At 34.4% G+C, this 26,920-nt stretch overlaps 1 protein-coding gene and 1 non-coding gene across 4 annotated transcripts; one reads left to right on the top strand and one right to left on the bottom strand.

The window, feature by feature from the left end:
* Nucleotides 1-26,920, top strand: LOC125683476 (lisH domain-containing protein ARMC9-like). Of its 3 annotated transcripts, none has more exons than XM_048924680.2 (26): nucleotides 1-177; nucleotides 407-481; nucleotides 5,180-5,305; nucleotides 5,806-5,973; nucleotides 6,299-6,448; nucleotides 6,596-6,688; nucleotides 6,830-6,857; nucleotides 7,044-7,135; nucleotides 11,320-11,394; nucleotides 11,984-12,108; nucleotides 12,316-12,430; nucleotides 12,965-13,060; nucleotides 13,294-13,384; nucleotides 14,129-14,252; nucleotides 14,364-14,503; nucleotides 15,016-15,092; nucleotides 15,219-15,293; nucleotides 16,361-16,451; nucleotides 16,830-16,882; nucleotides 17,058-17,189; nucleotides 17,664-17,749; nucleotides 17,987-18,096; nucleotides 20,605-20,662; nucleotides 20,813-21,180; nucleotides 21,297-21,314; nucleotides 25,905-26,920. In XM_048924680.2, the coding sequence occupies exons 2-26, from the start codon at nucleotides 422-424 to the stop codon at nucleotides 25,967-25,969; spliced, it is 2,616 nt and encodes an 871-aa protein (XP_048780637.2). In that variant the 5' UTR covers nucleotides 1-177; nucleotides 407-421; the 3' UTR covers nucleotides 25,970-26,920. The 3 variants fall into 3 exon arrangements, with proteins under 3 accessions (XP_048780637.2, XP_048780647.2, XP_048780656.2); XM_048924699.2 differs by lacking the exon at nucleotides 7,044-7,135 and adding an exon at nucleotides 7,340-7,350 and having other exon boundaries at nucleotides 31-177; XM_048924690.2 differs by lacking the exon at nucleotides 21,297-21,314.
* LOC125664966 (U4atac minor spliceosomal RNA) lies at nucleotides 15,920-16,048 on the bottom strand. The gene has a single exon (XR_007366127.2). It is a non-coding gene; the product is annotated as a U4atac minor spliceosomal RNA (small nuclear RNA).

Raw genomic sequence — 26,920 nt, 5'->3', positions numbered from 1 at the left:
AATACAATCAAACATTCCAGTGACGCTGATTATTTGTTTACTGCATGCCAATGGAGAGTGTATTGAATATATTGATTTTTGTTTTCAAGGGATGTATTAATCTGCATTAGTAGCCGATTGAAGATAGATTTGCACAGCTCATCTCAATGGTTTGAGGGTATACATTAAGATAACAAGGTAATGACAATATGGACAGAAATAAGTCATCATTTAACAGACAGCCGCGCCGTTTAAAATATCGGTTGTGCAGTAGCCAGAATTTTCTCATGACCCCAGACTCGTTTGCTTTAAAAGCAACAGACCACACTATAATGTAAAAAAATGTATTAGGCCTAGTAAAGTCATAAGATATTTGATTAAATCCAACGTGTAAGTAATGATTTTTAAATGTACCTTTTCATTGTAGGGGGATAAATTCAAGATGTCCGGATCTCTGTCTGTTGTTTCATTTGAAGGGGAATTAAATGCCATCGTACAGGAGGCAAGTAGATAAAAACAGGATGTACAATACACACAGAAAAGCTATGTCTTTTGTTGTACCAAGGACATGACAGATTTGATAGTACATGTATGTATATCTAATAGAGGGTGAAGCCCTCTCACACACAGCCCTTTGGGCGACGAGCTTAGCTGACCCTGTAGGTAACACATATATAATACATGATAGAAAGGAAAATATAGGAAATAGGGCTGGGACGATTCAGGGTTAGCTCGGTTCGGTTTCGATTCAGAACAGCACGGTTCGGTTATTTTCGATTCAGTTCATGTTAGGTCCAATTTATCTAATGACAGCACAAAACTTAACAATTTTAATGAGTAGCATATTTGATTTGATTTCATTCAAGTTATATAACTATATGTCATCATTTGTAAACATCATATCTATTTATAATGACACTTTATAACTTTGATAGAAAAAAGAAAACACTGACAGTCTATTAAAATGTGTTATATTAATGTGCTGCACAAGGTTTGGATTATTAAACAAACCTATAGTGAATCTAAAGTGTATATGATATTGTTTCCATTGATATGCGAAAATTCAACAATTCTATCAATTGAAAGTCTTTGAAAATCTCTCCTTTATTGATTTACTTGTCTTATATTAACTGTCAAATCTGTGTCATTACCTATGATGTTGATTTCACTCCACCACTGACAGAAATGCTATATGTCATGTAAAGATAAACTGCAATGATCTTACGGACCATATTCTGTTGGTATTTGAGTGGTGAAAATGCTAACTCTCAACACAGTAGTGATTTAAATCTCTGTTGCATAAAAAACCATGTTTCTGCACATCATTCGGACACCATATTTGTTGTTGTGGTGTAAGTAAAATCTAAACCGAACCGAAATCAGGAATTTATAATCGGTGCATCGAATCGAATGGTATGAATCGCGGTGCACTGAAATTTTCGGTGCAACGCACAGCCCTAATAGGAAACTGATGAAAAATCAAACCATACCTATCAAACTTGAAAATTTTGGTCAAAATGGCATAGATTCAAATGCGAGGACAGTCATGTATTTCTATATTTTAAATCTCGTGTACAGTCGTTTGCCTAGTTCTGGATCACATTTTCATTAACGATTGCTAGCGGTATAATCCACGGAGATACTACAGGTTTTAATCGTCTTGTGAGAAGATCAGAAGTTACTAAAATGAAAAATAACTAAAATCATTTGAAAATCGTTGTAAATATCACCGGCCTTTGCATTTTCTATACCCGTGTTCATGGGTCAGTTCCGAATCACACTGCCAGTTCCGAATCACGGGGATGTTTGAAACGACTGCAGGCCGATTCGAACTTTCATTGACCCGATCCGACTTTCAATCGGTCTGAAACTTTAAATCAGTACGTGTGTATGTTTATTTCGCTTAATATATACCTAGTTTTTGTAGAAATAAAACCAAATCAAACACTAGTTTAAATTAATCTTTACATTATTGACGTTTTATATATTGAACAATATTCAAAGCTTCACATTTAGGCATTAGCATAGCCAAAACTACGGCATTCAAAATTCTCTTAATCAACATTAATAATTATCTTTCTCTGAGTGTGTTTATGATTTAATGTTACATCTACCCGGGATAACAATCCTTCGGCATTTTCTTGTGGAGTTTGCGAGGTTGGGAAGAAAAATAATAATACAGTCATACATGTATATTAATATGCTTAAAATTGAATTGACTACAGAATACTTTTTAAATATCATTTTCAAGATGTAAATCTAGATGCAATACATAGTATGTTTACTGTCCCAATTTTCTCATTTTAAAATGTATTATTTACCGGGAGGGGGGGGGGGGGGGGGGTGTATCTATTTTGTTAAAATAAAATACTTTATTTTTGTTATTAAAAAAATGTGTGCGTATTATATCTGACACTACTTCTATAAATCCAACAGTGCATTTAATATAAACTGAGATATTGCTCAAAGTTTAAAACTAAGTTCAGCAAGACGCGTATGACAGTAGTTGATACAACTGATCCGGAATTGGACAAAAAGATGGTGTCTCTTTGGTAAGGCATCTCAACTATAATAATGCTTTCACTGAAGAAATATTTATTGATGCATTTGCTGAAAGATATATCAATTAAATGCATTTAAGTTTTTGTGCAGAAATTATTCTTTAGCTACAGACAACTTTTCCCTCCATTGTGATTTTTTCCCAAGCGTGTAAGTGACCAAGATGTCGAAGTCCTAATGTATTAAAGAAGTGTGACATTAGTAATAAACCTGGGTTGGATAAAAATTACAACAATTTTGTATCCATCAGCATTCATTTTCAACGTGATTTACCTTTCTAAGTAAAAATCATTTCATTAATTAAGTATTTTTTAATGATAATTACAAAGCGATTTGGAACTGGCCATGATCCGGAACTGGGCAAAAGACTGTACCCAAGTTCATGCCGTTCTGAAATGTTACATAAAATCCGTAAAAGCATGTAAAACCATATTTTTCTTAATCATATATTACAATCATTCCTAGATTAACGGGATTGTACAATGTCTCTTATGTTTGTAAATTTGCTAAACACCAACGCTGAATATTACATGACAATACACAGTTTACATCAATTGCGTTGTATTCCCCATGTAACTTAAATGAATAGGCTGATCAAATGTCTAAACTTAGGATGCTTTGATAGAATTCTCTACGACACTCAAAGTAGGCTTGAAGTTCTTTGTTATTGAATGCAGCACTGAGATGATCTAGGCCTTAGTTATTTATTGAATCCACGTTTACTTTTACAATATGTTTATAATCATTCAGTAAAGCATTTCTATGCACAAGCTGAAATTATTGCAATCTTCAAATAAACCAAGAAAATCCAGAAAAAAGATGTCTTTTTCACTCTCAAAAAATTGTGACCATTTGTGAATTTTCACTTGCAATTTCAATTTTCAACTTGCATTTAGAGAGTATTTCCCCTTAATTTCATTGCCTGGACAAGTGACTGATACTGATCTGAGACTTTATTGTTGCTGTTAATAATTATTTTGTATATCTGAGCAGATGTGTCGAAAGTGAGAAATAGTCTTTCAGACATCAGAACTGAAGACCAATCATTTTCTGTCTGTCCTGCTGATTCTGTCAGTCCTGAAAATTTTCAAAATAAATCACAGTCCCATTTGTATAAACTGGACAGAAACCTAATAAGACAATAGATAGGGCTGTTGGCTATATGTTTTCTATCGGTTCTTCATTAAAAATGTCTTGCAGGACCACTGAACCGCACCATTATCGACATGTCTGTTTGAGATTACAACATCATTAGATAGTAAACTTAAGAATTGACTCTAATTTTAGCCAGGAGTTTTAGACATTCCCACAAAATTGCGAGAAATCAATTTAATCTCTAAGTTGAGAACAATTATGGAGAAATGTGTGATTTTTGCAACTTATTTGGAATCTTGGTTATAGTGAGCATTCCCCTAGAGTAAACAAGTTATAGATTAAGCAATAAGAAAATCAGGGTAGAAGTTTGGAAGAAAAAGTAGAGACCATGATGAGAGAGAGGTGTTTGGCGTGAGTCGCACCTGAAACAGTGAGGTGTCAGAGGGTGGTTGTTGAGCATCACCTTAATGGTTGTGTCTCAATATAAACTTTGAAAAATATGAGCAAATCACAATAAAATAGAACAGATGAAGGTATATTGGGACATTGATCAAAAATAGCTTTTGAGTCGGTACAGAGGATAGTTGCAGGATAGAATTATATCATGAGAATCAAATTGATTATTTCAATGAAATATGATTATATGTTTGGGAGTTCTAATCATGCATGTGCTCTATTATTTTTTGAGTCACACAAAAATTCATAAACAATGTTATGGATACAGGCATTGATTCATGTGTTGTAGTAAGTTCATTAGATATTTGACTCAAGTGAAATTTTTAATACTTTACAAGGGTGCTACCACACATATTAGATTAGTAATATATTGAATATAGTCCTTTTCAGATGGTTTCATTATATAGTTTCTGGAGGCATAGTAACAGAAACAACCATCTAAAGGCTCATTAGATTTATTATATCTGCTGTAGCAAGCTACAGTCAAACCTTGTTATCTTGAACTTGATGGGACCGAAACACCCCCCCCCCCCCCCCCCCCAAAAAAAACAACTTTGAGATATTTGGGATATTAAGGGTAAAAACTTAAAGAATAAGGGATGAGATCATAAGATCAATGTCGGATAAAAATCTAGTTCAAATAGTAAGGGGGATGGGAGATAAAATCTCCTGTAAGTTTCTGTCATCCGAAATCGGTTACACTTTAGTGAAAATAGAAAAAAAGATGTGACTATTAAAAACCACATATAATTACATTTTAATGAATATTTAATAGTTTTCATGTACACTTTTATTTGTGAATAAACAGGAGAAAATGTATACAGAGTGTTATTTATACACGTATGTTTTTACTTGTTCTTTCAATTAGTTTCAACATTCATCATATTTAGGTTAAGGGGAAACTATATGAATTTAGTTTTTTGTCAGACATTGAACTTTTGATCTCGCCCCTAAATAGTTGGGACTTTCCAATGACTTTGACATATCCATGATATTTGAGATATTATTCTTTAAGATATTGAAGTTCAACTGTATATAGGCTTCAGTGATTCGCGTTTATTAACGTATTGTGTGATTGTGTTATTTACAGTACCTGGAATTCAGTGGCTTCGATAAATGTACCTCAGTGTTCCAAAAGGAATGTGAGCAGAAAAGCAAACCAATAGCAACCCATGGCATCAAATCCAAGTCCAACCAAAAATTGGTGGCCATACAGGTAAGTACAGGCAAATCCAGATCCAGCCAAAATTTAGTGGCCTTATAAGTAAATATATTTGATGTGGCATTAGCTGTGAAAGTGATGGCAACCATTTTCTCAATGGTATAGGGACTAATAAAAACATTCATTTTGTACAAAAACAAGGGAAACCTTTATAAAACTACAGTAGATAACCACTTTTAGTGAAAAGAAATAAATAAGGAAGAATTATTGTCTTGCAAGACTTTATTATTGGTATTATTATAGCTGCAGAACTGTAGCTCTCTGAAAAAACTATTCGGACGATCCGTTCCAATATTTTTTCAGAGAGCTACAGTTCTGTAGCTAGTGTTATTACTGAATTATATGAGATAGAACAATTTTCATTGAATTCAATTTTTGGTGGCAAAATGACAGATAATGGGGCTCCCCTTTAAAGAAAATAAATTTGACTTGCAGATCAATATGATTAACAGAACACTTTTGGTATTTAATGCTTGTTTTGCATCCTTCAACAGAATGAATTGATGCAACACTTTCACAAAGGGAGAAGGGAGAGATTTTTTAAAGAGTGGAATGATAACCTCCACCCGTCTGTTCGTGATGGAGATGCTGTTGCAAAAAAGCTGGAGTTCTACTTGAATATATACTTTGCAACATTTCCAATTAAATTTGCCAGAGGACAGGTAATTGACACACTTAGGAGAATGCTTTGAAGTAAAATGCTGGTATTGCTATATGATATACAGGTGCGTTAAGAATATAACGACCGAAGAGAATGGCTCAGTCATTGCCATATACATGTATGTATCTTACATTCAAAGTGGAAATGAATTTTCAACATTGTCATCTTGACAATTTTGTAGTTTGAAGTTTTCTCTGTTGAATTGACTATAAGTGTATTAAAAAGAATGATTGAAAATTTTATGGATTCCCATTGCAAAGCTTTAAAGAATATCATAATCATTTTATTTTTAAAAGAAAGTTTGTTTGCTAATAATGTCTCAACAGAGGGAAGCAGACCGAGCTATGGGAGACTTCAAGAAATATCTAGAGACAAGGGGTGCTTCCTTGAGCCAGACTACAGAGTTTCTGCCTTTTTATGCCTTACCGTTTGTTCCAAATGCCAAAAGTCATCCATCTTACAAAGAACTTTTTACTGTAAGCCATTCATGAATTCTAACAATTTCTGATGACCATGATATTTCGTATATATTATTGTACTGAAATAAAGTGAGTGCAGGCTTTGTAGATTAAGAATTACGTATATCAGCATGATAATTTTTTGAATTATTTAATTTTTCATAGGATTCTTGGGTTAAAGATCTCGAAGTTCGTGTGGAGAAGTTCCTAACTCTGACTCTGAAATCCAGACCACAACCCAAACTATTTGAACTTTATGTATCCTCAGTAACATGAATTTTTTTTTTTTTTAAAAATCACTTACTTTTTTTGATGCCTGTATATACACTATGTATTATTTAACTTCTTTGTGGGTTTAGAGCATCCTAGGGTGAAATTTTCCTTAAGCATTTTTCACAGAGAGGAAACAAAGATGGAGATGAAACAGGTAAAACTTTTGCAGATTTGTCAGTGAATAAAACTTTGTAACAGTATGGTTTTTCTAAAAGAAGATATTGTGATAAAATGTATTGAAAACATTCACCGAAAATACTTAATGATAGATATACCATTTAGTACATCATATTGTGAAGGGTACTATATATGTAAATTGTACTAATGATGATTTCTGCAGACCAATTTCAACAAATATCTCGCCTGCAGCAGCAACTGGTGGACTCGGAGCGCAAAACAATGTCATACATAAAACGACACAATCGCGTACAGGTAACGATTTAAAATCAGTCACTAACACGGAGCACTGTAGGTGCATGCTGTACAAAGGACTGATGATGCTGGAACTCGGTCACATGCCTTGGCTTGCACACTTAGTACACTAACATTGGTCATGTGGTAGGAGACTGTTGAATTGTTGCATGTCATTATTTCCATACTAACACTATCTGCTTTTTTTGTTTGTGTATGGAACAGCGAGCTTTGCGGTAAGTTTTCATATTACAGACTGGCATTGAAAGAAAATTTTAAAACACATTTCTAATATCTATAAATTTTTTCTATGGTGTTTACAGAGTGATTTTTAATTTTTGACCTATTTGAATCAGAACAGCACCTTGATAGAGGATGTTTTGGGCATTTTGCTGTTGCTTTGAAAACTTCCTTTGAACTATAGATGTTCCATATACTGACCACTAGAAACACAGTTCTGAGAATAGATTTTAGATTGCTTCATTGTTTTAGTGTAATTTAAACTTTTAATTTTGTAAGCGTTGGTGTATGCATTTTCTATTTCCAGTCTTCTTTGTTTAGAAATAGTGACAGAATATACATAATCTAATATTCACTTTATAAAATTTGATATTCAATTTACGATTGTTTTTTTATAGAATGTTCATACATGTCAGTAGAATATTTAAAGACCAGTCCACACTATGTTAATTGGGATGAATGTATTGCAGATTAACCATATCCACAATACACACGTACAATGTATTTTACTGACATTGCAGTCACGCTATAATTTCAGTGACTCATTGAAGAGTTAACAAGCTGAGGCACTGTCCATTTAGAAATATTGAATGCACATGTTCAGCTTTTATCTTATTCATACCATCGTATCATAATGGATTTCTTTTATCTTATTCATACCATCGTATCATAATGGATTTCTTTTGTAACTGTGAAATTTTTGAAAAGAAAACATGAATTGTGCCTGCAGACTACAGTATCCATTTTAAGTTTTACATTAGTTACAATGTACATTAAAATGTCAACTGTTCAAAATGACATTTTGCAGTGCAATTGTGACATATTATAAAAGTGCATCATGATTAATCTGTATTATTGTACACTTGACCTGGCAAAAGAGGATGGGCTGAATGAAATGGGGGCATGCTTATCAATGCAGTTCTAAACTTTACTTTAAAAAACAGGATATAGAAAATCTTATGGTGCCAAACTCTATTGTGCTGTGTTTTAACAGATTGTAAAATATCTTTGATGAAAACAAGATTTAGTTTCAATTTTGTAGGGTTTGGGGGAAAAAAGGGGGAGAGGGTTTAGAGCTGTATTTGATGTTTATTTCTGTCCAAGTTGTAACACAATGAATCCTGAGAATTTTAGAGGTAATCTGTACAAAACAGACACATGGAAAGGAAAGCATGATGAAATCATGCGATGTTATAAATATTATGCATGTATCGTTTTTTGGTTGTTGTTTTTTTTAAAGGGGGGAGGGGAGGTAGCTGGAGAAATTGACTTCACAATTGCCTGAAAATTCTTATCAAGCAAATTTAAAAAAAAAAAGCTCTAAATCCTAAATTTTGGGGGTAAGGGGACAAGGGTTGATCCCTCATTTTAATTGTTTGGTTAATTTTACATTTCCACTACAATTTTCTACTACTCTTTGAAAAAAGGTCGGGGACCAACCTATAGTTCTGATAGAACTTTTCCAAAAAATGGCCAACTTTGCCTGTAATAATTGCAGAAAAAGTACAATGTTGAAAAAAGTGTGGGGCTAGTCCCTACCTCCACTCCCTAATGCTGTGTAACTACAATGCAGATCAAGCTGCGCAATCTAAGTTGATGTACATAAAAAAATATTTTCAAAAGATTGAATCACACATAAACCCCCCCCCCCCCCCCCCCCCCACCAGATTTCAACAGAAAGATTACATTAGATACGGATTCCATATACAACAGAAAGATTACATCAGATACGGATTCCATATACAACAGAAAGATTACATCAGATACGGATTCCATATACAACAGAAAGATTACATCAGATACGGATTCCATGTAATTAACATGTTCCATTCAACAGAAAGATTACATCAGATACGGATTCCATATACAACAGAAAGATTACATCAGATACGGATTCCATATACAACAGAAAGATTACATCAGATACGGATTTGATATAATTAACATGTTCCATTCAACAGAAAGATTACATCAGATACGGATTCCATGTAATTAACATGTTCCATTCAACAGAAAGATTACATCAGATACGGATTCCATATACATGTAATTAACATGTTCCATTCAACAGAAAGATTACATCAGATACGGATTCCATATAATTAACATGTTCCATTCAACAGAAAGATTACATCAGATACGGATTCCATATACATGTAATTAACATGTTCCATTCAACAGAAAGATTATATCAGATACGGATTCCATGTAATTAACATGTTCCATTCAACAGAAAGATTACATCAGATACAGATTCCATATACATGTAATTAACATGTTCCATTCAACAGAAAGATTATATCAGATACGGATTCCATGTAATTAACATGTTCCATTCAACAGAAAGATTATATCAGATGCGGATTCCATGTAATTAACATGTTCCATTCAACAGAAAGATTATATCAGATACGGATTCCATGTAATTAACATGTTCCATTCAACAGAAAGATTACATCAGATACGGATTCCATATAATTAACATGTTCCATTCAACAGAAAGATTACATCAGATACGGATTCGATATAATTAACATGTTCCATTCATTGTCCACAGTGTGAAACAGAAAGATTACATCAGATACGGATTCGATATACATGTAATTAACATGTTCCATTCAACAGAAAGATTACATCAGATACGGATTCGATATACATGTAATTAACATGTTCCATTCAACAGAAAGATTACATCAGATACAGATTCGATATACATGTAATTAACATGTTCCATTCAACAGAAAGATTACATCAGATACAGATTCGATATACATGTAATTAACATGTTCCATTCATTGTCCACAGTGTGAAACAATAATAAGTTAATGTATATGCGTTGGTTGCACATGTAATTTCTGCATATTTAATTGTGTTTTGGTCGTGGAAGATATTGATTAAAATTTATACTGAAGAATTGATGATGCGCTAAAGACATCTTGATCCTGATCTCAATAAGTCAAGGATGAATATCTACAGACTTTGTTACATCATGAACCAACATTGCCTGCGAAAAAAATCACACAATGGACACATGAATATAACATGTGACTAAAATTATTGTAAAGTCACATTATTTTTCATTATTTACACTTAATTCTTAGCAAAATCCTTTGACTGGTACTTAATTATAATTGGCACTTAATTATAATTAGATATAGTAAAGTTTTTATCTATTCCTTATGTTGACTCTATGAATAGAGGACTGCAACGGGTTGCGTTCCTCCCATAATCAGGGGAAATAACTCATACTGCACTGTGAAAAATGTATCCCATTGACATATTAATGCAAGTGGTCATAGGTTAACATTATGCATTGTAAAGAAGACATAATTTAATTCTCAAGTACATGTACTGTGTAACTAAGTAATGCGGATTACCATGGTAACATGTATTAACTAAGTAATGCAGATTAATATGGTAATGTGGATTAACTAAGTAATGCAGATTAACATGGTAATGTGGATTAACTAAGTAATGTGGATTAACATGGTAACGTGGATTAAATAAGTAATGCGGATTAACATGGTATTGTGGATTGGCCTTTTCCAGTTTTTGGGTTTAGCTATATTTACCAATATTTGATATTGAGTGTTTTAATCCAGAATTTTCTTGGATTTGCTCTTTTATTATCTTATTATTTTGTTCTTCACCAGTATGAAAGTTATTTTCACATATATCAATTTCATGAAAAAATTCAGGAAGATTCTTTAGATTAATTTTGGTGTGATTCAGAAAATTTAAATATATCTGAAACACATATTTGACAAACTGATACATAAATATTAAATAATGAGCATTTTAATGATCGTGAATGGATATAAAGAGCTGTACATGTTAAATTGTCACCTGAGAAGCAAAATGACTGTTGGGAATCATTTTTGTTCATTATCTGTTACACTTTACAAATTCAAAGTAGGTGGCACATTTTCCTAGAAAGCTGTAGTCTGTATGCATTTCAATTTCAGGCGGATTACCACAATCTGATTGGAATCACAGCAGACTTGGTGGATGCTCTTGAATCTACTGTCCAGGGAAAACCAGTGAGATTTATTCCCGTTTTCTTTTTTTACAAGTCGATAGAAATGCGTTTTGTTTTTCTTCATTTTGTGTTTTTTCTGTCTGTGTGTCAGTAACATTGAAATTATGTATGTGGATCTTATCAATAGAAATATTCAGATTTTATATCAAGCTCAGGAGTATGTAGGACTTTGCGCAGCTTGGAAATATTCCTACACTGTGCTCCGTATCTTGCATCAATCAATATTCTTCTAGTTTTCCACTTAAGACTCTTAGATATACATGTTTATTGAGTAGAATCTACATGATATCCTGATACACACAGTTATTGCCCTTGGACTTAGAAAAATAACATGAATTATCAGATTTCCAGACTTATTTGGTTGTGCTTGCAGAAATTCATTTGATATTTAGTACATTGCTTTTGCAAAACAAGTTACAGATCAAGTACGAATTTGGTTCCAGTCCATTGATTTTTCACTGAGTTATTGTCGTTGGACTTAGAATAATAGCATGAATTATCAGTTGATTCAAAGATAAAAGTAGGGGTGGAGAGAGGTTGGTGTAGAAATCACATAGAGATGTATATATGTGGGTTCACTATTCACACAGATAACACCGGAGTACCTTCAGGAAATTTGTTCACGTTTGTTCAGTCATCATATGTCGGGTTCTGTTGATTTCACTCGTCCAGGAACAGCTAGTCAATTTCTCCGACAGTCCATTGCTCCACAAATGTAAGTATTTCCAGCTGTCTATTGGGATCCATAAACACATAACTGATTCACTTCAACTGTACATATGAAAATTCAAAATGGAGTACAGATAAACTCAGTGGATTCACTAACTATAAGTGTACATTTCTGTCTTTCAATATCAGTAATGTTTACATATCTCGTAACTTGTGGTAATGATTCATTTTCATCTCAATTTATGTTTTACAGTCAGCCCATGCAGGAACCAGATGCCTACCCACCTGTTGACTACCCCAAGGTGAAAGAGGACTTAGCCTATGGACCAAACAAAAGAAAAGCTCTCCTTTTACAAGCCATCAGATGGGTGAGAATCGGAATATAGATTCCTCATGACCACGCCTTTCATTTGGTACCAAGACTTATGACTTAGTGACCTTGGATCTTTACACACTTTTCAAAAACTTTAACCTTACTTGTGTCATTTGAACCAAGGTTGATAGGATAAGTAGAGTCGCGCTGCCGGGCGAGCAATGTTGTCTTTTGACAACTTTAGTTATATCGTATAAGCTAAGTTGACCTTGTGCCAGCCCTCTGAACTGGCCATCTTTTTGAGAAAGACAGCTTGTTGGTTTTGAGAAGTTTTTCTGTACATGTATGAACCAATCATTCAATCTGTAATAAGTGCATGTAGTTACAGAAGTGGAGAAGTATTCCAATATCTATATTTAGTTATAAATTTGCAATTGTAACCCTGTTTCAGTACACACTGTATTATGAACGAAATGTATTCCCTCGATATTCTGTTGAATATTTCATGTTGTTCACAAAAGCCGTAGAAATTCAAAATGATATGAAATTAAGATGAAGGATTAATACATAAATTATCTGTTATTTACAGAGGTTGACACAATCCAATCCGCAGCAAAGGGACACAACTATGACTGCCTACAGAGACAATGATCTGCTGGGGTGTGCCAAACCTGGGGCTCACAGGGTAGGAATGTTTGCGAATGAAGTGCTATGTAATCTGCAGTCAACAGTCAGAAAATTCTAGCCTGATGAATGTATAATAACTTGTATTGAACCGTTACATAATGAAGTGACTTTTATTCTTGTACATGAATCAAAATAGAGATGAAATGATTGAGTATTATGAATTATGCGTATAATGAGACAAATTTTGCTGTTCTTAGCACTTTGCTACAAGAATGTTTGATTGTGCTATAGACTGCAGTGCTGGGGCTCCTGACATCATCTGATGACATGGTGAAACAGACAGCAGCCAGACTCTTTAATGCATTTGCTTCTCTCTGTGCGGGTAAGAAAACCACTTGATTAATTGATATGACACACTACTCTTCTGATCTTTCATATATCATTGTATGTATATTAGTACATGTAGATCAGTACAAGTATATCAATGTTTGTACATTAGTACCTATACATCAGTACATGTACATCAGTACATGTAGATCAGTGTATGTATTTCAGTACATGTGCAGTGTATTAGTACAATATGCACAAGTAGTATACAAATACTTTCTACAGTCCTGCAGATAATTGGATTTTTTTGTAGGAAAAATCATGATAAAATACGGATTGTAGGTCTAGTAAAGTAACAGGAACAATAATTGTGCCTACAAGAATTACCAGATACAAAACAAGATTATATTAAGCAGGGTAGACAACCCTTGATACATTTACATGTACCTCAAAGACTCAGCAATTTATCTTGAGAACTAGACAAGATTTCGGAACAGCCATAGTCAGAGAATGAATAAAACAAGGAATTCTCTGAAGATTTATGTATTAAACCAATAAACACCAGAGAGGGGTGGTGGGTGTAAAATAGCTTGTGAACACTTCTATGTGGCTTATCGGAGTTCATAATGTCCATGTTCCTGCTCATGCTTTCTCCTCCTTACCATACAGTACATTAAGGGAAGGAGGTTTCATTTGGAGCACTTCCAATTTGGGGAGCTGGGGAGACATTTGTATTTCATAAAAACAATTTCTAGTTTTTTGAGGCAGTTGTAAAGATGAAGATCCACATGTATTGCAGGTCGAACCTATCTGGCTCAGAACCAGGAATTGTTTAAGGCTCTGTTAGACAATCTGCACAGTGAGGAGCGGGAGTCAATCACCAGGGAGATGGTGTTAGGAGCACTACAGAAACTCAGTCTCAGGTATTCAATAGGCAGACATCTTAGTAGAGGACCCTAATATAACACATATAGAATGATTTAAAAAAGATTGTTCCTGCAGTCTAGATCAATTTTGTTATCAATCTTTTACAGACGAAACCTGCAGTCTTCAATGATTGATGCCGGGTTGATCGAGTGGCTTGTCAAAGTTCTTGAGGACAATGACAACCTTTCTGATTACACACTGGAGTACTCTGTTGCTCTGCTCATGAACCTCTGTCTCAGAACCTCAGGTAATGTTATCTATGAACCTTCGTCTCAGAACCTCAGGTAATGTTATCCATGAACCTCTGTCTCAGAACCTCAGGTAATGTTATCCATGAACCTCTGTCTCAGAACCTCAGGTAATGTTATCCATGAACCTCTGTCCCAGAACTTCAGGTAATATTATCTACAAGGTATTTCATATAAAGTATGTTTATGATTCTTGAAGCTGTAAAAGGCACCAGACTCCTAGTAACCCCCTCCCCTTTTCATCTGCAAAAACAAAGCTAATAAGTATATCCTGTAGTAGCATGTCTATTTGTAAATTTGTATGTGTTTTATGTCTATTGTACCCATTTTTCAATTTCCAAAGTTTTTTCAATTCCCTAAGACTCTTTGCACTTTTATTGAAGTCTTAATAAAGCATAAAAGGTATAACTGAAGACCTATTCTAACCCTGATCCTTATGGGAAGCAAAAAATGTTAAGAAAGTCGCCCAAGACAAAAATGTTTATTCTTTGAATGGTCTTATCTGATGCAGGTAAAAAGCGTTGTGTAGGAAACGCCCACCAGACGCTGAAAGTTCTTAGTGATCTCCTTGGCCACGAGAATCAGGAGGTAGGGCTTTGTTGTGCACAAAATTCTGTCTAAATCATCCTGTAGATTATGAAAATGTTAAGAGAAAAATTGAGATATTTTCTATCATACATTGTTAAAAAAAACTGAATGTTGCAAACTTGACAGATCCGTCCATATGTAAATGGTGCCTTGTACAGCATTCTAGCTATCCCATCCATCAGAGAAGAAGCCAAGGCAATGGTAAGTAAAACTGATCCTTGAAGACTTATAAAGCTGCAATAATGTAGCCCTCTCTCATTTTTGTTTTCTGACGTTTTTGGCCAAGATTCAAAAAAAAAAAAAAAAAAGAATTTGAGAGAGCTAAATTATTATAGCTAATAGGTTCTTAGCAAGGTGAGTTTAACTGTCTTTTTTCCCCTCAAACTCAAGATTTTTAAAAATTGTTTTACTGGTAATTTTCAAGAGAAATAAATCTTGAAAAATTAAAAAAAATAAATCAAGGAGTGATATTTTGAGAAAGCTAGTTTAATACTAATGTCAGAACATGTAATTTTACCTGTTTCTCCTACAAGGCCTATACCTTGCAAGGATTTTGTGGTTTTTGTTTTGTAAATATCTTTTGTAGAGCTAATGTTAATTCTATTGAAACATACCTTTATGTGCAATAGACACAATATATTGAAATGAAACAATTTGAAAAATTTAAAACCAGTCAATTATCTCAGGTGTTTTGTAGCATTGGTAAAAATAAGAAGAAAAAACTATCAAAACAATCGTTCAGTATCTTAATAGTAACCTAAAGTACCAAAAAATGTACCATAGTGATCTATTTTTTTATATGAACGGGAGAATTTACCATTTCCAATGGTTCCAAAAATTGCACCCAAACCCACATTTACATGCGAGCGGTGCGGATCTTGTTATGTGTTGGTGTCAGCATACATACTCTCTCTAAACGATCCTTGAGTGTGCTTTCACCCCCAAATAAGGACGGTCAAATTTTTCATATGAGTAGTCTAAGCTTATGTACTTACCTGAAATTTAATAAGTTGTAGTGTTTTTATTTTACTGTGTGATGATTTAATCATAATTATTTACAAAAATTACTATTTAGATAATACAAGAATTATTACTGATATATGTATTACATATTTTTGATGAAATGATTAGAATTGATGAGAGAAGTGAAAATATTTTATTGTTAAACTTTTATGAATAAGATATAGACATTTAGGATTATTTTTGATAAGGGAGGTAATAAAAAAAATAACTTGAGTTATCTTTCTTTACAAATTTCACATTTTTAGGGCATGGAGGAAATTCTGCGATGTTTTATCAAAGATGACCAACCAGATATGAATAGGCAGATTGAGTTTATTATAAAACAGTTAAACTCAGGTACTTTTCTTCTACAGGGTGTATGAATTATTGGCAAACAAAAATATTGGTTATTGTAGTCATTTCAAATATATCTGACTTTTGAATATATAATCCAAGTGTAAGTCCCATTAGGTAAAGAAAGGAAATGATTTATTGCTTTAAAGTCCTATAAATTATGAAGGGATTTAAATTTATAATGCAGTTTATCAATAGATTGTAATCAATAAGTGTGTAAAACTGGAATACTTATTTAAATCTGTTGTCATACAGACAGGTATGTTATCAATGCTTGATAATGTTTAGGTATGTCAAAAATCTAATGATAATTATAATGATTATATCCTTTAGAAGATTTGTAATTAATAAATCATGTGGATTTTGATTTTTGCCTTGTAGTGGAGACAGTTGATGAGTATGAATCAGATGATGAGGAAGATGATGAGGAAGAGGTGAGAATGCTTGTATGATGACAGATGAAGTCATGAAAATTACCTGCATTAGTTAAAAATAATACATAGAAGGTTAAAAATCAAATATGAATAGTGTAAAATGATTTTTCTTCCAATACAAAATCATACACATGTGTATGTGTAGGTGATTAATGGAAATTTTATTTGTCGATAGGAGGACCAGGATGCCATGGAACTAGATTTGGACAAAGATGAGGAAATTCAGATCGATGACAGTGACTTTACTGGGGAGAAATTACTGACCGAGGAATATCAGGCCATTGCAGGCGCCAAACCCAAGAAAAAGGTAGCCTAAATACGACTGAATACAAAGAGGGATAACTCTCACGATATCTATACTTATTTCATGATTTTTTTGGTATGACAAAATAAAATAGAAAATTCTAGATGAATTGCAGTAGAGGAAAGTAAAATATTGAACCCCAAAAAACCAGATCTAATATATGGGAAAGAAAACACCCAAGTACTTTGCAAAAACCTGCACGAATTGACCAGGTTTATCCAGATTGGATAACCCTCGTTATATGTCTGGAAAAAAATATCATTATGTTCATTTGATTAGAACTTTGTGGTTTTAGTTCATTTCTAAACATTTTATTTCTACAGTTTAAGAATGACAAATTGCATGCATTTTTTATTTCATATTCAAATGTTTAATATTAAAATAATCATTATTTGATATACTTTAATGATTTGCACAATAAGTCCTTTTTATAGACCAAGTTGATATTAGATGTCTTATTAACCCTTGTTGTCATAGCACTTAGATACTGTCATGCACGAGCCTCTCCAGCGTCCAATCACTCCCAGCCAACGCCGTGCAACAGAGCATCCGTCTATCATTCAGTAAGTTGTTATAAGAGAGAGATGATCAGATTAAATTCTAATCACTTTTGATAGCACATATGCTGCATGGAGCCTATCAAGTTGGACAATACTTCCAGTATTATGATTTTTCTGTGAGAAACATACAAGGAAATTTTGCTGAGGAAAAATGATAATTATTTAGATTATTAATTTTCATAGCAATTTGTTAAATTGAATAATTGATTGATTAAAAAACTGGCAAACTTTGATGATCAGGAGCCGTCCAACCTCCCAGCTGTCCCAGATTCCAGAGGGGCGAATGGACATGTCTCGTCCCCCCACCAGGAGTGGTAGTCGTCCCAACACACAGGATGGACTCCGATCAGGTCAGTCATACCATCACAGTACTTTATTATGATGTAGTTTATATTAATGGAATAATACATCTAGAGGTATATAGACTATTTCATTACTGCAAGGTGAATATGCCCCATTTGTGTTTTGTGCCAAAATTATGTGTATATGAAATTTGCTACACAAGAGCTGCAGAACTATAGCTCTCTGAATTTTTTTTTATATAGACCATAGAGTTATATAAACATTCCTGACAAAACATGTTGTTATAGCAAATATGGCAATGAATCAAGTGACTATAATTTGAGAAGTAATTATGAATTGATAGTACGTGTATATTTCAGTGTAGGTTTAAATTTATGAGATAGAGGTTCCCACAAAGTTGAATCCGAACAAAATGTAATGATTTCCACCTTGTATAGTTGGAAGTCCACAAGTGCCTGTTATGAAATTAAAGTCTTTATTTGAATTAATTTGTAATACAGCATAACTCAAATATAGCGAACACGGATATAGCTAAATTACGGCTATAGCGAAGTGAAATCGATTTCCCCGGCAAATTCTTTACATATTCTATATAAAAAGCTGCGTCTATAATGAATACGGATATAGCGAATTTACGGATATAACGAAGTAAATTCCCATTCCCCTTTAATTGAAAATGTACGTAAAAATCACCTTTTATATCGATTTTTTCGTTTTAAACTCGTTGCGGTTCTTAACAATCGCTGTCTTTAGCCATAAAGGATCCATACTTACTACGAAATTTCTGTATTTTTTAAAAAGAGGATGTTAATATTAAACAATACCTACACATACGTTTATTGTGAAATTTATTAACAAAACAAAAAACAACACAGTCTATGATTGACAGATATTTTAAAAGGTCATAGATTGTTTGTATGTATTACACATCATTTTGTTGACATTTTTCTTTTGACATGTGTTTGTGTGATTAAATAATCCATCAAGATAAATTATCATATATAAATCAGTGTATATATATCTTTTATAAAAATATTTCTTCTTGAAAATATATAAGCTTAATTTCTCATAAAGACTATGCAAATGCAAGTATATCGATTGCTACTTTCTTATATACTGATATACATATAGAACAAATCAATTTTTTATAACGATTTCGCTATATTTGAATTGTGAATACGCTATAAACGTATAGCGAATTACGCTTATAGTGAATTATTATAGAGTGTCCACAGAAATTCGCTATATCAGAGTTTTACTGTATATCAAACTGCTGTACCAATGTTAACTTACTACATGTATAACATTTTCCTATTATGATATAATTGTAGTGTTTTTACATTGTTTGTGATTGTGGTGTTTTTACATTGTTTGTGATCGTGTGATAGTGGTGTTTTTACTTTGTTTGTGATCCTGTGATTGTGGTGTTTTTACATTGTTTGTGATCCTGTGATTGTGGTGTTTTTACTTTGTTTGTGATCCTGTGATTGTGGTGTTTTTACATTGTTTGTGATCCTGTGATTGTGGTGTTTTTACATTGTTTGTGATCCTGTGATTGTGGTGTTTTTACATTGTTTGTGATCCTGTGATTGTGGTATTTTTACTTTGTTTGTGATCCTGTGATTGTGGTATTTTTACATTGTTTTTGATCCTGTGATTGTGGTATTTATACCCCCCGCAACAAGTTGTGGGGGGGGGGTATACTGGAATCAGGTTGTCCGTCTGTCTGTCCGTCCGTCCGTCCGTCTGTAGACACAATGGTTTCCGGACTCTAAAGCATTATCCTTTCCACCTACCGTCACCATATCATACATATGGACTACCCATGGGATGAAGATGTTCCCTATCGATTTTGGGGTCAAAAGGTCAAAGGTCAAGCGCACTGGACATCGAAGTAGCAATATGGTTTCCGGGCTCTAAAGCGTTATCCTTTCCACCTACAGTCACCATATCATACATATGGACTACCCATGGGATGAAGATGTTCCCAATTGATTTTGGGGTCAAAAGGTCAAAGGTCAAGCGCACTGGACATCGAAGTAGCAATATGGTTTCTGGGCTCTAAAGCGTTATCCTTTCCACCTACAGTCACCATATCATACATATGGACTACCCATGGGATGAAGATGTTCCCTATCGATTTTGGGGTCAAAAGGTCAAAGGTCACGCGCACTGGACATCGAAGTAGCAATATGGTTCGGTTTGTCATGCCATTTGTTTTTTACACTCAGAAAAGAGGTAGTTTATACCTATTACCAACACCCTTTGGGAGATTGGGGTAAGCGGGGGGTATTCTTAGTGAGCATTGCTCACAGTACCTCTTGTTTTACATTGTTTTTGATCCTGTGATTGTGGTATTTTTACATTGTTTGTGATCCTGTGATTGTGGTGTTTTTACATTGTGATCCTGTGATTGTGGTGTTTTTCAACATTGTTTGTGATCCTGTGATTGTGGTGTTTTTACATTGTGATCCTGTGATTGTGGTGTTTTTCAACATTGTTTGTGATCCTGTGATTGTGATGTTTTTACATTGTTTGTGATCCTGTGATTGTAGCTTCAAGAGCAAGTCAGCTAAGTCAAGGGAGTGCCCGAGTTTCTAAAGACAACCCAGAGTAAGTGTTCATTTACATGTAAGTTAAAAATTGTGAATAAAGATTCCATTTTGAAACACTGACTTTACTGAATCGTCCTACAAAGGTTATGCTAGTTGAAAATTGTAACATGTTAAGATTTACTGTTGAATATGATTGAAAATGTTGTAGGGTAAAGGAATATAATCAGGCCTTTGGTTCCCGTCCAAGGATCCCCCGTACACCGGATGTATCCAGCCTGGGGAAAGGATCTCAATCTGTAGAATCTGTGAATCAGAGCCGAAACTCACAGGGGAAAGTTTCCCAGAATAGTCAAGGTCGAAATTCACAGCAGAATCAGGGAAGAACATCCCAGGGATCTCAAGGGGATGGGGTCAGTGCCAGGAGGGGGTCACGAGAGATGGGGAGTCTGAGCAAAGTGCCCCGTACCCCTGACTCCGGCAAGCGCCCCACTAGTCGGGGGTCCATCAGTGGAATGCCTCCCCCTCAGCCACAGTACTCCGAATCTGGACCACGTCCAAGTTCTGCTGGAAAATCAGGTCAGTTTGAAAATTCAGTTTATCAAATGACCTAATTATAAAGCATATAATTACAGAAAACGTTTTATGGAAATTTTGTAGACTTTACATACTAATTTGAAGTATGTGTATTTCAGTCAATGGATCAGAAAATGGTAAATCGTCTGTAGAATATGAAATCCTAAATCATTGTTGTAATGGTGTGTTTTGTGGGAAGTGGAAGTCTTCTGAACAATCTACATTGTACAGAGATTGGACTTATTGTATATATATATATACATGTATATATATTATTATTAAAGATGACATATACATGCATTGTAAACTTTCTAAAATGTTTGACTAGCTTCGTCTTAGATGGTAGAGTAGAGGATGTAGTTGGGTAATGTTGCACAGTTTCTGAATCACGACATGAAACTAAAATTAATTTCCTATACTCACACCCTCAGGTTGTGAATATATCTGTACTGTGTCTATTCCTTCTTTTGCACTTAAAAAATGCAGTTTTCATAAGAAATGTTATATTACATGCATCACTGTTTCACCAAAATGTTTGATAAAGGTCCAATAACCCACCCGATAAATTCCAGTATAATAAGATATTCTTTGTACCTATCAGTCCTGTTAATATTTGAGATGACAATACCTGTAGGTGCAAGTCCTTTGTATGTTCAGTGCAGTCTGATTGACAGCAGAGATTATCAACTTCTCCCACGCTCTGGTATTCTCTATACTTTGATTTGGTTAATACTTAAAAAACTTTTGATTATAGTTCTTTTTTTATTTTTCATAATTTCTTATGAACTAAATTTTGAAGTTAACACTTTAAAAATGTAATCTGTTTTACAGTATATCATTTCTTTGGCAGAGGTCTAAGTTTAGAGTGGTTTGGTGATAAAGGAAAGACTGCCAAAATCATATTTATTAGGAAAATTAGACCCACATTTTCTTATAGGCTCTGTGTGACTTTGACTCGTACATTTTGTACAACAGTAACTTAGCAGTGTGTCGTTGATGTTAAGTTTTCACAGGAAAATACGGTAAATTCCTTGTTTTACACAAGGAGATATACTTAATATTGCGAAATAACAGTTACTTATATGTCAAATCGCGAGAACATAAATTCACGGGTGCTGGGTTGATCAAAAGTCTTTACATGTATTTTAGCAATATGAAAATAAAAGCAAGTAATTTTAATTGACTACTGATGCTTCTTGCGAAGTTACATGATAATAAATTCCTCGCTTATATTTAGGAATTTACAGTAGTTCATATCGACAGTCGTATAATCTGTGCAATCTCGGAAAGAAACTAAACACATTTTAGATATGATATAATCACATGCATAATTGTACATATATTTTGACACATTAACATTCACCAAAATGATTTTCAATTGTCTTTTATTACATGAAGCAACCACATGTACTTTTATCCACACCTGTAGTGTATGGGAACCCCATTCATTAGGAATTGTGAGTGAGCCAGCAGTTACATTGTATGCATAAAAAACCGACTTATTAGTGACAACAAATATTCAAGAGAGTGTTGTTTGTCTAGAGAGTGTTGTTTGTCTAGAGAAAGTGTTGTTTGTTTGGAGAGAGTGTTGGTTGTCTAGAAAGTGTGTTGGTTGTCTAGAGAGAGTGTTGGTTGTCTAGTGTTGTTTGTCTAGAGAGAATTTTGTTTGTCTAGTGTGTGTTGGTTGTCTAGAGAGTGTGGTTTGTCTAGAGAGTGTGTTGGTTGTCTAGAGAGAGAGAGTTGTTTGTCTAGAGAGTGTTGGTTGTCTATATTGTTGTTTGTCTAGAGAGTGTTGTTTGTTTGGAGAGAGTGTTGGTTGTCTAGAGAGTGTGTTGGTTGTCTAGAGAGAGTGTTAGTTGTCTAGAGAGTGTTGTTTGTCTAGAGAGTGTTGTTTGTCTAGAGAGTGTTGTTTGTTTGGCGAGAGTGTTGGTTGTCTAGAGAGTGTGTTGGTTGTCTAGAGAGAGTGTTGGTTGTCTAGAGAGTGTGGTTTGTCTAGAGAGTGTGTTGGTTGTCTAGAGAGAGAGTTGTTTGTCTAGAGAGTGTTGGTTGTCTATAGTGTTGTTTGTCTAGAGTGTGTTGTTTGTCTAGAGAGAGTGTTGTTTGTTTGGAGACAGTGTTGGTTGTCTAGAGAGTGTGTTGGTTGTCTAGAGAGAGTGTTGGTTGTCTAGAGAGTGTTGTTTGTCTAGAGAGTGTGTTGGTTGTCTAGAGAGAGTGTGGTTTGTCTAGAGAGTGTGTTGTTTGTCTAGAGAGTGTTGTTTGTCTAGAGAGTGTTGTTTGTGTAGATAGTGTGTTGTTTGTCTAGAGAGTGTTGTTTGTCTAGAGAGTGTTGTTTGTCATGAGAGAGTGTTGTTTGTCTATAGAATGTTGTTTGTCTAGAGAGAGAGTGTTGTTTGTCGAGAGAGTGTTGGTTGTCCATAGTGTTGTTTGTCTAGAGAGTGTTGTTTGTCTAGAGAGAGTGTTGTTTGTCATGAGAGAGTGTTGTTTGTCTAGAGAGAGCATTGTTTGTTTGGAGAGAGTGTTGGTTGTCTAGAGAGTGTTGTTTGTCTAGAGAGTGTGTTGGTTGTCTAGAGAGAGTGTGGTTTGTCTAGAGAGTGTGTTGTTTGTCTAGAGAGTGTTGTTTGTCTAGAGAGTGTTGTTTGTGTAGATAGTGTGTTGTTTGTCTAGAGAGTGTTGTTTGTCTAGAGAGTGTTGTTTGTCATGAGAGAGTGTTGTTTGTCATGAGAGAGTGTTGTTTGTCATGAGAGAGTGTTGTTTGTCTATAGAATGTTGTTTGTCTAGAGAGAGAGTGTTGTTTGTCGAGAGAGTGTTGGTTGTCCATAGTGTTGTTTGTCTAGAGAGTGTTGTTTGTCTAGAGAGAGTGTTGTTTGTCATGAGAGAGTGTTGTTTGTCTAGAGAGAGCATTGTTTGTTTGGAGAGAGTGTTGGTTGTCTAGAGAGTGTGGTTTGTCTAGAGAGTGTGTTGGTTGTCTAGAGAGAGAGTTATTTGTCTAGAGAGTGTTGGTTGTCTATAGTGTTGTTTGTCTAGAGAGTGTTGTTTGTCTAGAGAGAGTGTTGTTTGTTTGGAGAGAATGTTGGTTGTCTAGAGAGTGTGTTGGTTGTCTAGAGAGAGTGTTGGTTGTCTAGAGAGTGTGGTTTGTCTAGAGAGTGTGTTGGTTGTCTAGAGAGAGAGTTGTTTGTCTAGAGAGTGTTGGTTGTTTATAGTGTTGTTTGTCTAGAGAGAGTGTTGTTTGTCTAGAGAGAGCGTTGTTTGTTTGGAGAGAGTGTTGGTTGTCTAGAGAGTGTTGGTTGTCTAGAGAGAGTGTTGGTTGTCTAGAGAGTGTGGTTTGTCTATAGAGAGATGGTTGTCTATAGAGTGTTGTTTGTCTAGAGAGAGTGTTGTTTGTCTAGAGAGTGTTGTTTGTCTATAGAGAGCATTGGTTGTCTATAGAGAATGTTGTTTTCTAGAGAAAGTGTTGTTTGTCTAGAGAAAATGTTTGTCTAGAGTGTTGTTTGTCTAGAGAGTGTGTTGTTTGTCTAGAGAGTGTTTTTTGTCATGAGAGAGTGTTGTTTGTCTATAGAATGTTGTTTGTCTAGAGAGAGTGTTGGTTGTCTAGAGAGAGTGTTGTTTGTCTATAGAGAGCATTGCTTGTCTATAGAGAATGTTGTTTGTCTAGAGAAAGTGTTGTTTGTCTAGAGAAAATGTTTGTCTAGAGTGTTGTTTGTCTAGAGAGTGTTGTTTGTCTAGAGAGAATGTTGTTTGTTTGTCTAGAGTGTTGTTTGTCTATAGAGATTGTTGTATGTCTAGAGTGTTGTTTGTCTAGAGAGAGTGTGGGTTGTCTAGAGAGAGAGTGTGTTGTTTGTCTAGAGAGAGCATTGGTTGTCTATAGATAATGTTGTTTGTCTAGAGAGAGTGTTGTTTGTCTAGAGTGTTGTTTGTCTAGAAAGAGTGTTGTTTGTCTAGAGTGTTGTTTGTCTATAGAGAGTGTTGTATGTCTAGAGTGTTGTTTGTCTAGAGAGAGTGTGGGTTGTCTAGAGAGAATGTTGGTTTTCTAGAGAGTGTTGGTTGTCAATTTGCTAGATATTTCTTTGTTTGTCTATAGAGTGTTGTTTGTCTAGAGAGTGTGTTGTTTGTCTAGAGAGTGTTGTTTGTCTAGAGAGAGTGTTGTTTGTCTAGAGAGAGTGTTGTATGTCTATAGAGAATGTTGGTTGGCTAGAGAGAGTGTGGTTTGTCTAGAGAGAGTGTTGTTTGTCAAGAGAGTGTTGTTTGTCTAGAGAGGGTGTTGTTTGTCAAGAGAGTGTTGGTTGTCAATTTGCTAGATATTTCTAGCAGATCACTCCAAGTAAAGTTGGTGTACAGTATCATTGGGTCAACATACTACCAATATTTACATCCACCATACAATTGCAGACAAAAGAATAATTATACTACATGTACAAGTTAAGTTTTCTCATTCTTTAAAAACTGTTCACACACAGCCGCCACTGTTTGTCTCTGTGTTGGCCGTTTGTTGTGCGTTCTTCACTGTTTGTTATTGACTCCTGGCCAGTGTTTATAATGAAATGTCTTTTAAGTACAGTTCTGTTGATTGTAAATATTTTTTGTCAATTGTAATTCATAAAACTTGATGTAACAGGCTAATAAAAGCATTGAATATATATCTCTCAATTAATACCCTAATCACATGAATGTTCAATAGTTTATTCCACTGGTAATATTAGAACTTTAATGATATTTTCTTGTCATTTTAGCTCCGCCATCAAGAAAAGGCTCTGTTGCTAGTCAGAGAGATACCGCGAAGACTCCCGAGATATAGCTGCATGCAGAGTTATTGTTCCTGAAAACTCTGTCCGGACTTTCCCTTGTGCTTTTTCTCATCTTTGAATACTCTGGCATGCTCATACTTCCTGTAATTTTTGTAGGACATATGTGCTTTGAATTCTTAATAGTAGGTGATATAAATCATTCACACATGACATCATCTTAGAAGGTAGAGCAATCCTACAGGATAGATTAAACATTTACTGTATTACCAGAGCAGTAGCATTAACATGTATGTAGATACTGTACATTGCAAGACTATAGTGATGGAATAATTGAGCCTTATACATAATCCTATTATTAATATCTTAAATTTGTTGTCAATACTTTTACCGGTATCTACATACCTTTAAAAGCAAATGGATATACATGTATATTTCGATGTGATTGCATATTTTTTGAAATTGAATTTTCAATGTTGTCCAAAGTTTTAAGGTTGTACATGTATTTCAAATACTATGTTGTTAAGAAATAAGATGAAGGGTTTTAGTGATATCATATTCCATTACTGTATTTTATTTATTTGTTTTGAGAAGTCCTTCAGGATCTCCCCCCGTCTGTGATACTACTGATATTAAATGCTGTAATCTTTTAACACAGTCCACTTTTGTAACGACTGGAAATTTTTTTACATAATATCTGTGTCAAATGAATGTTTAACTTCATTATGAGCAACTACTGTGAAATGTAGGGTTAAGGAGAGAAAAACTCTTAACAAATTGTAATAGTGCTTCAGGTGTACTAGCAATCATATTGTCTTGAATTTCTTTACAAGACATACATGTAAGAGGGGCTTGCTCACTGCCTGTTAAGTAGTCCAGTTCTGCTTGATATGCAGAAATTGTGTCCTTGTATTGAAAGTCTAATTTTTGCTTGTGATTTGCAGTAATTTTTATTGAACATTGTTTTTAATGTGAACTCTAATGATAATAAATTTAGAAATTAT

The sequence above is a fragment of the Ostrea edulis genome, chromosome 1 (genome assembly GCF_947568905.1).
Source record: "Ostrea edulis chromosome 1, xbOstEdul1.1, whole genome shotgun sequence".
Lineage (NCBI taxonomy): Eukaryota > Metazoa > Mollusca > Bivalvia > Ostreida > Ostreidae > Ostrea > Ostrea edulis.
Note: the sequence above shows the minus strand (reverse complement) of the source record. Positions and strands in the feature narration are given on the sequence as shown.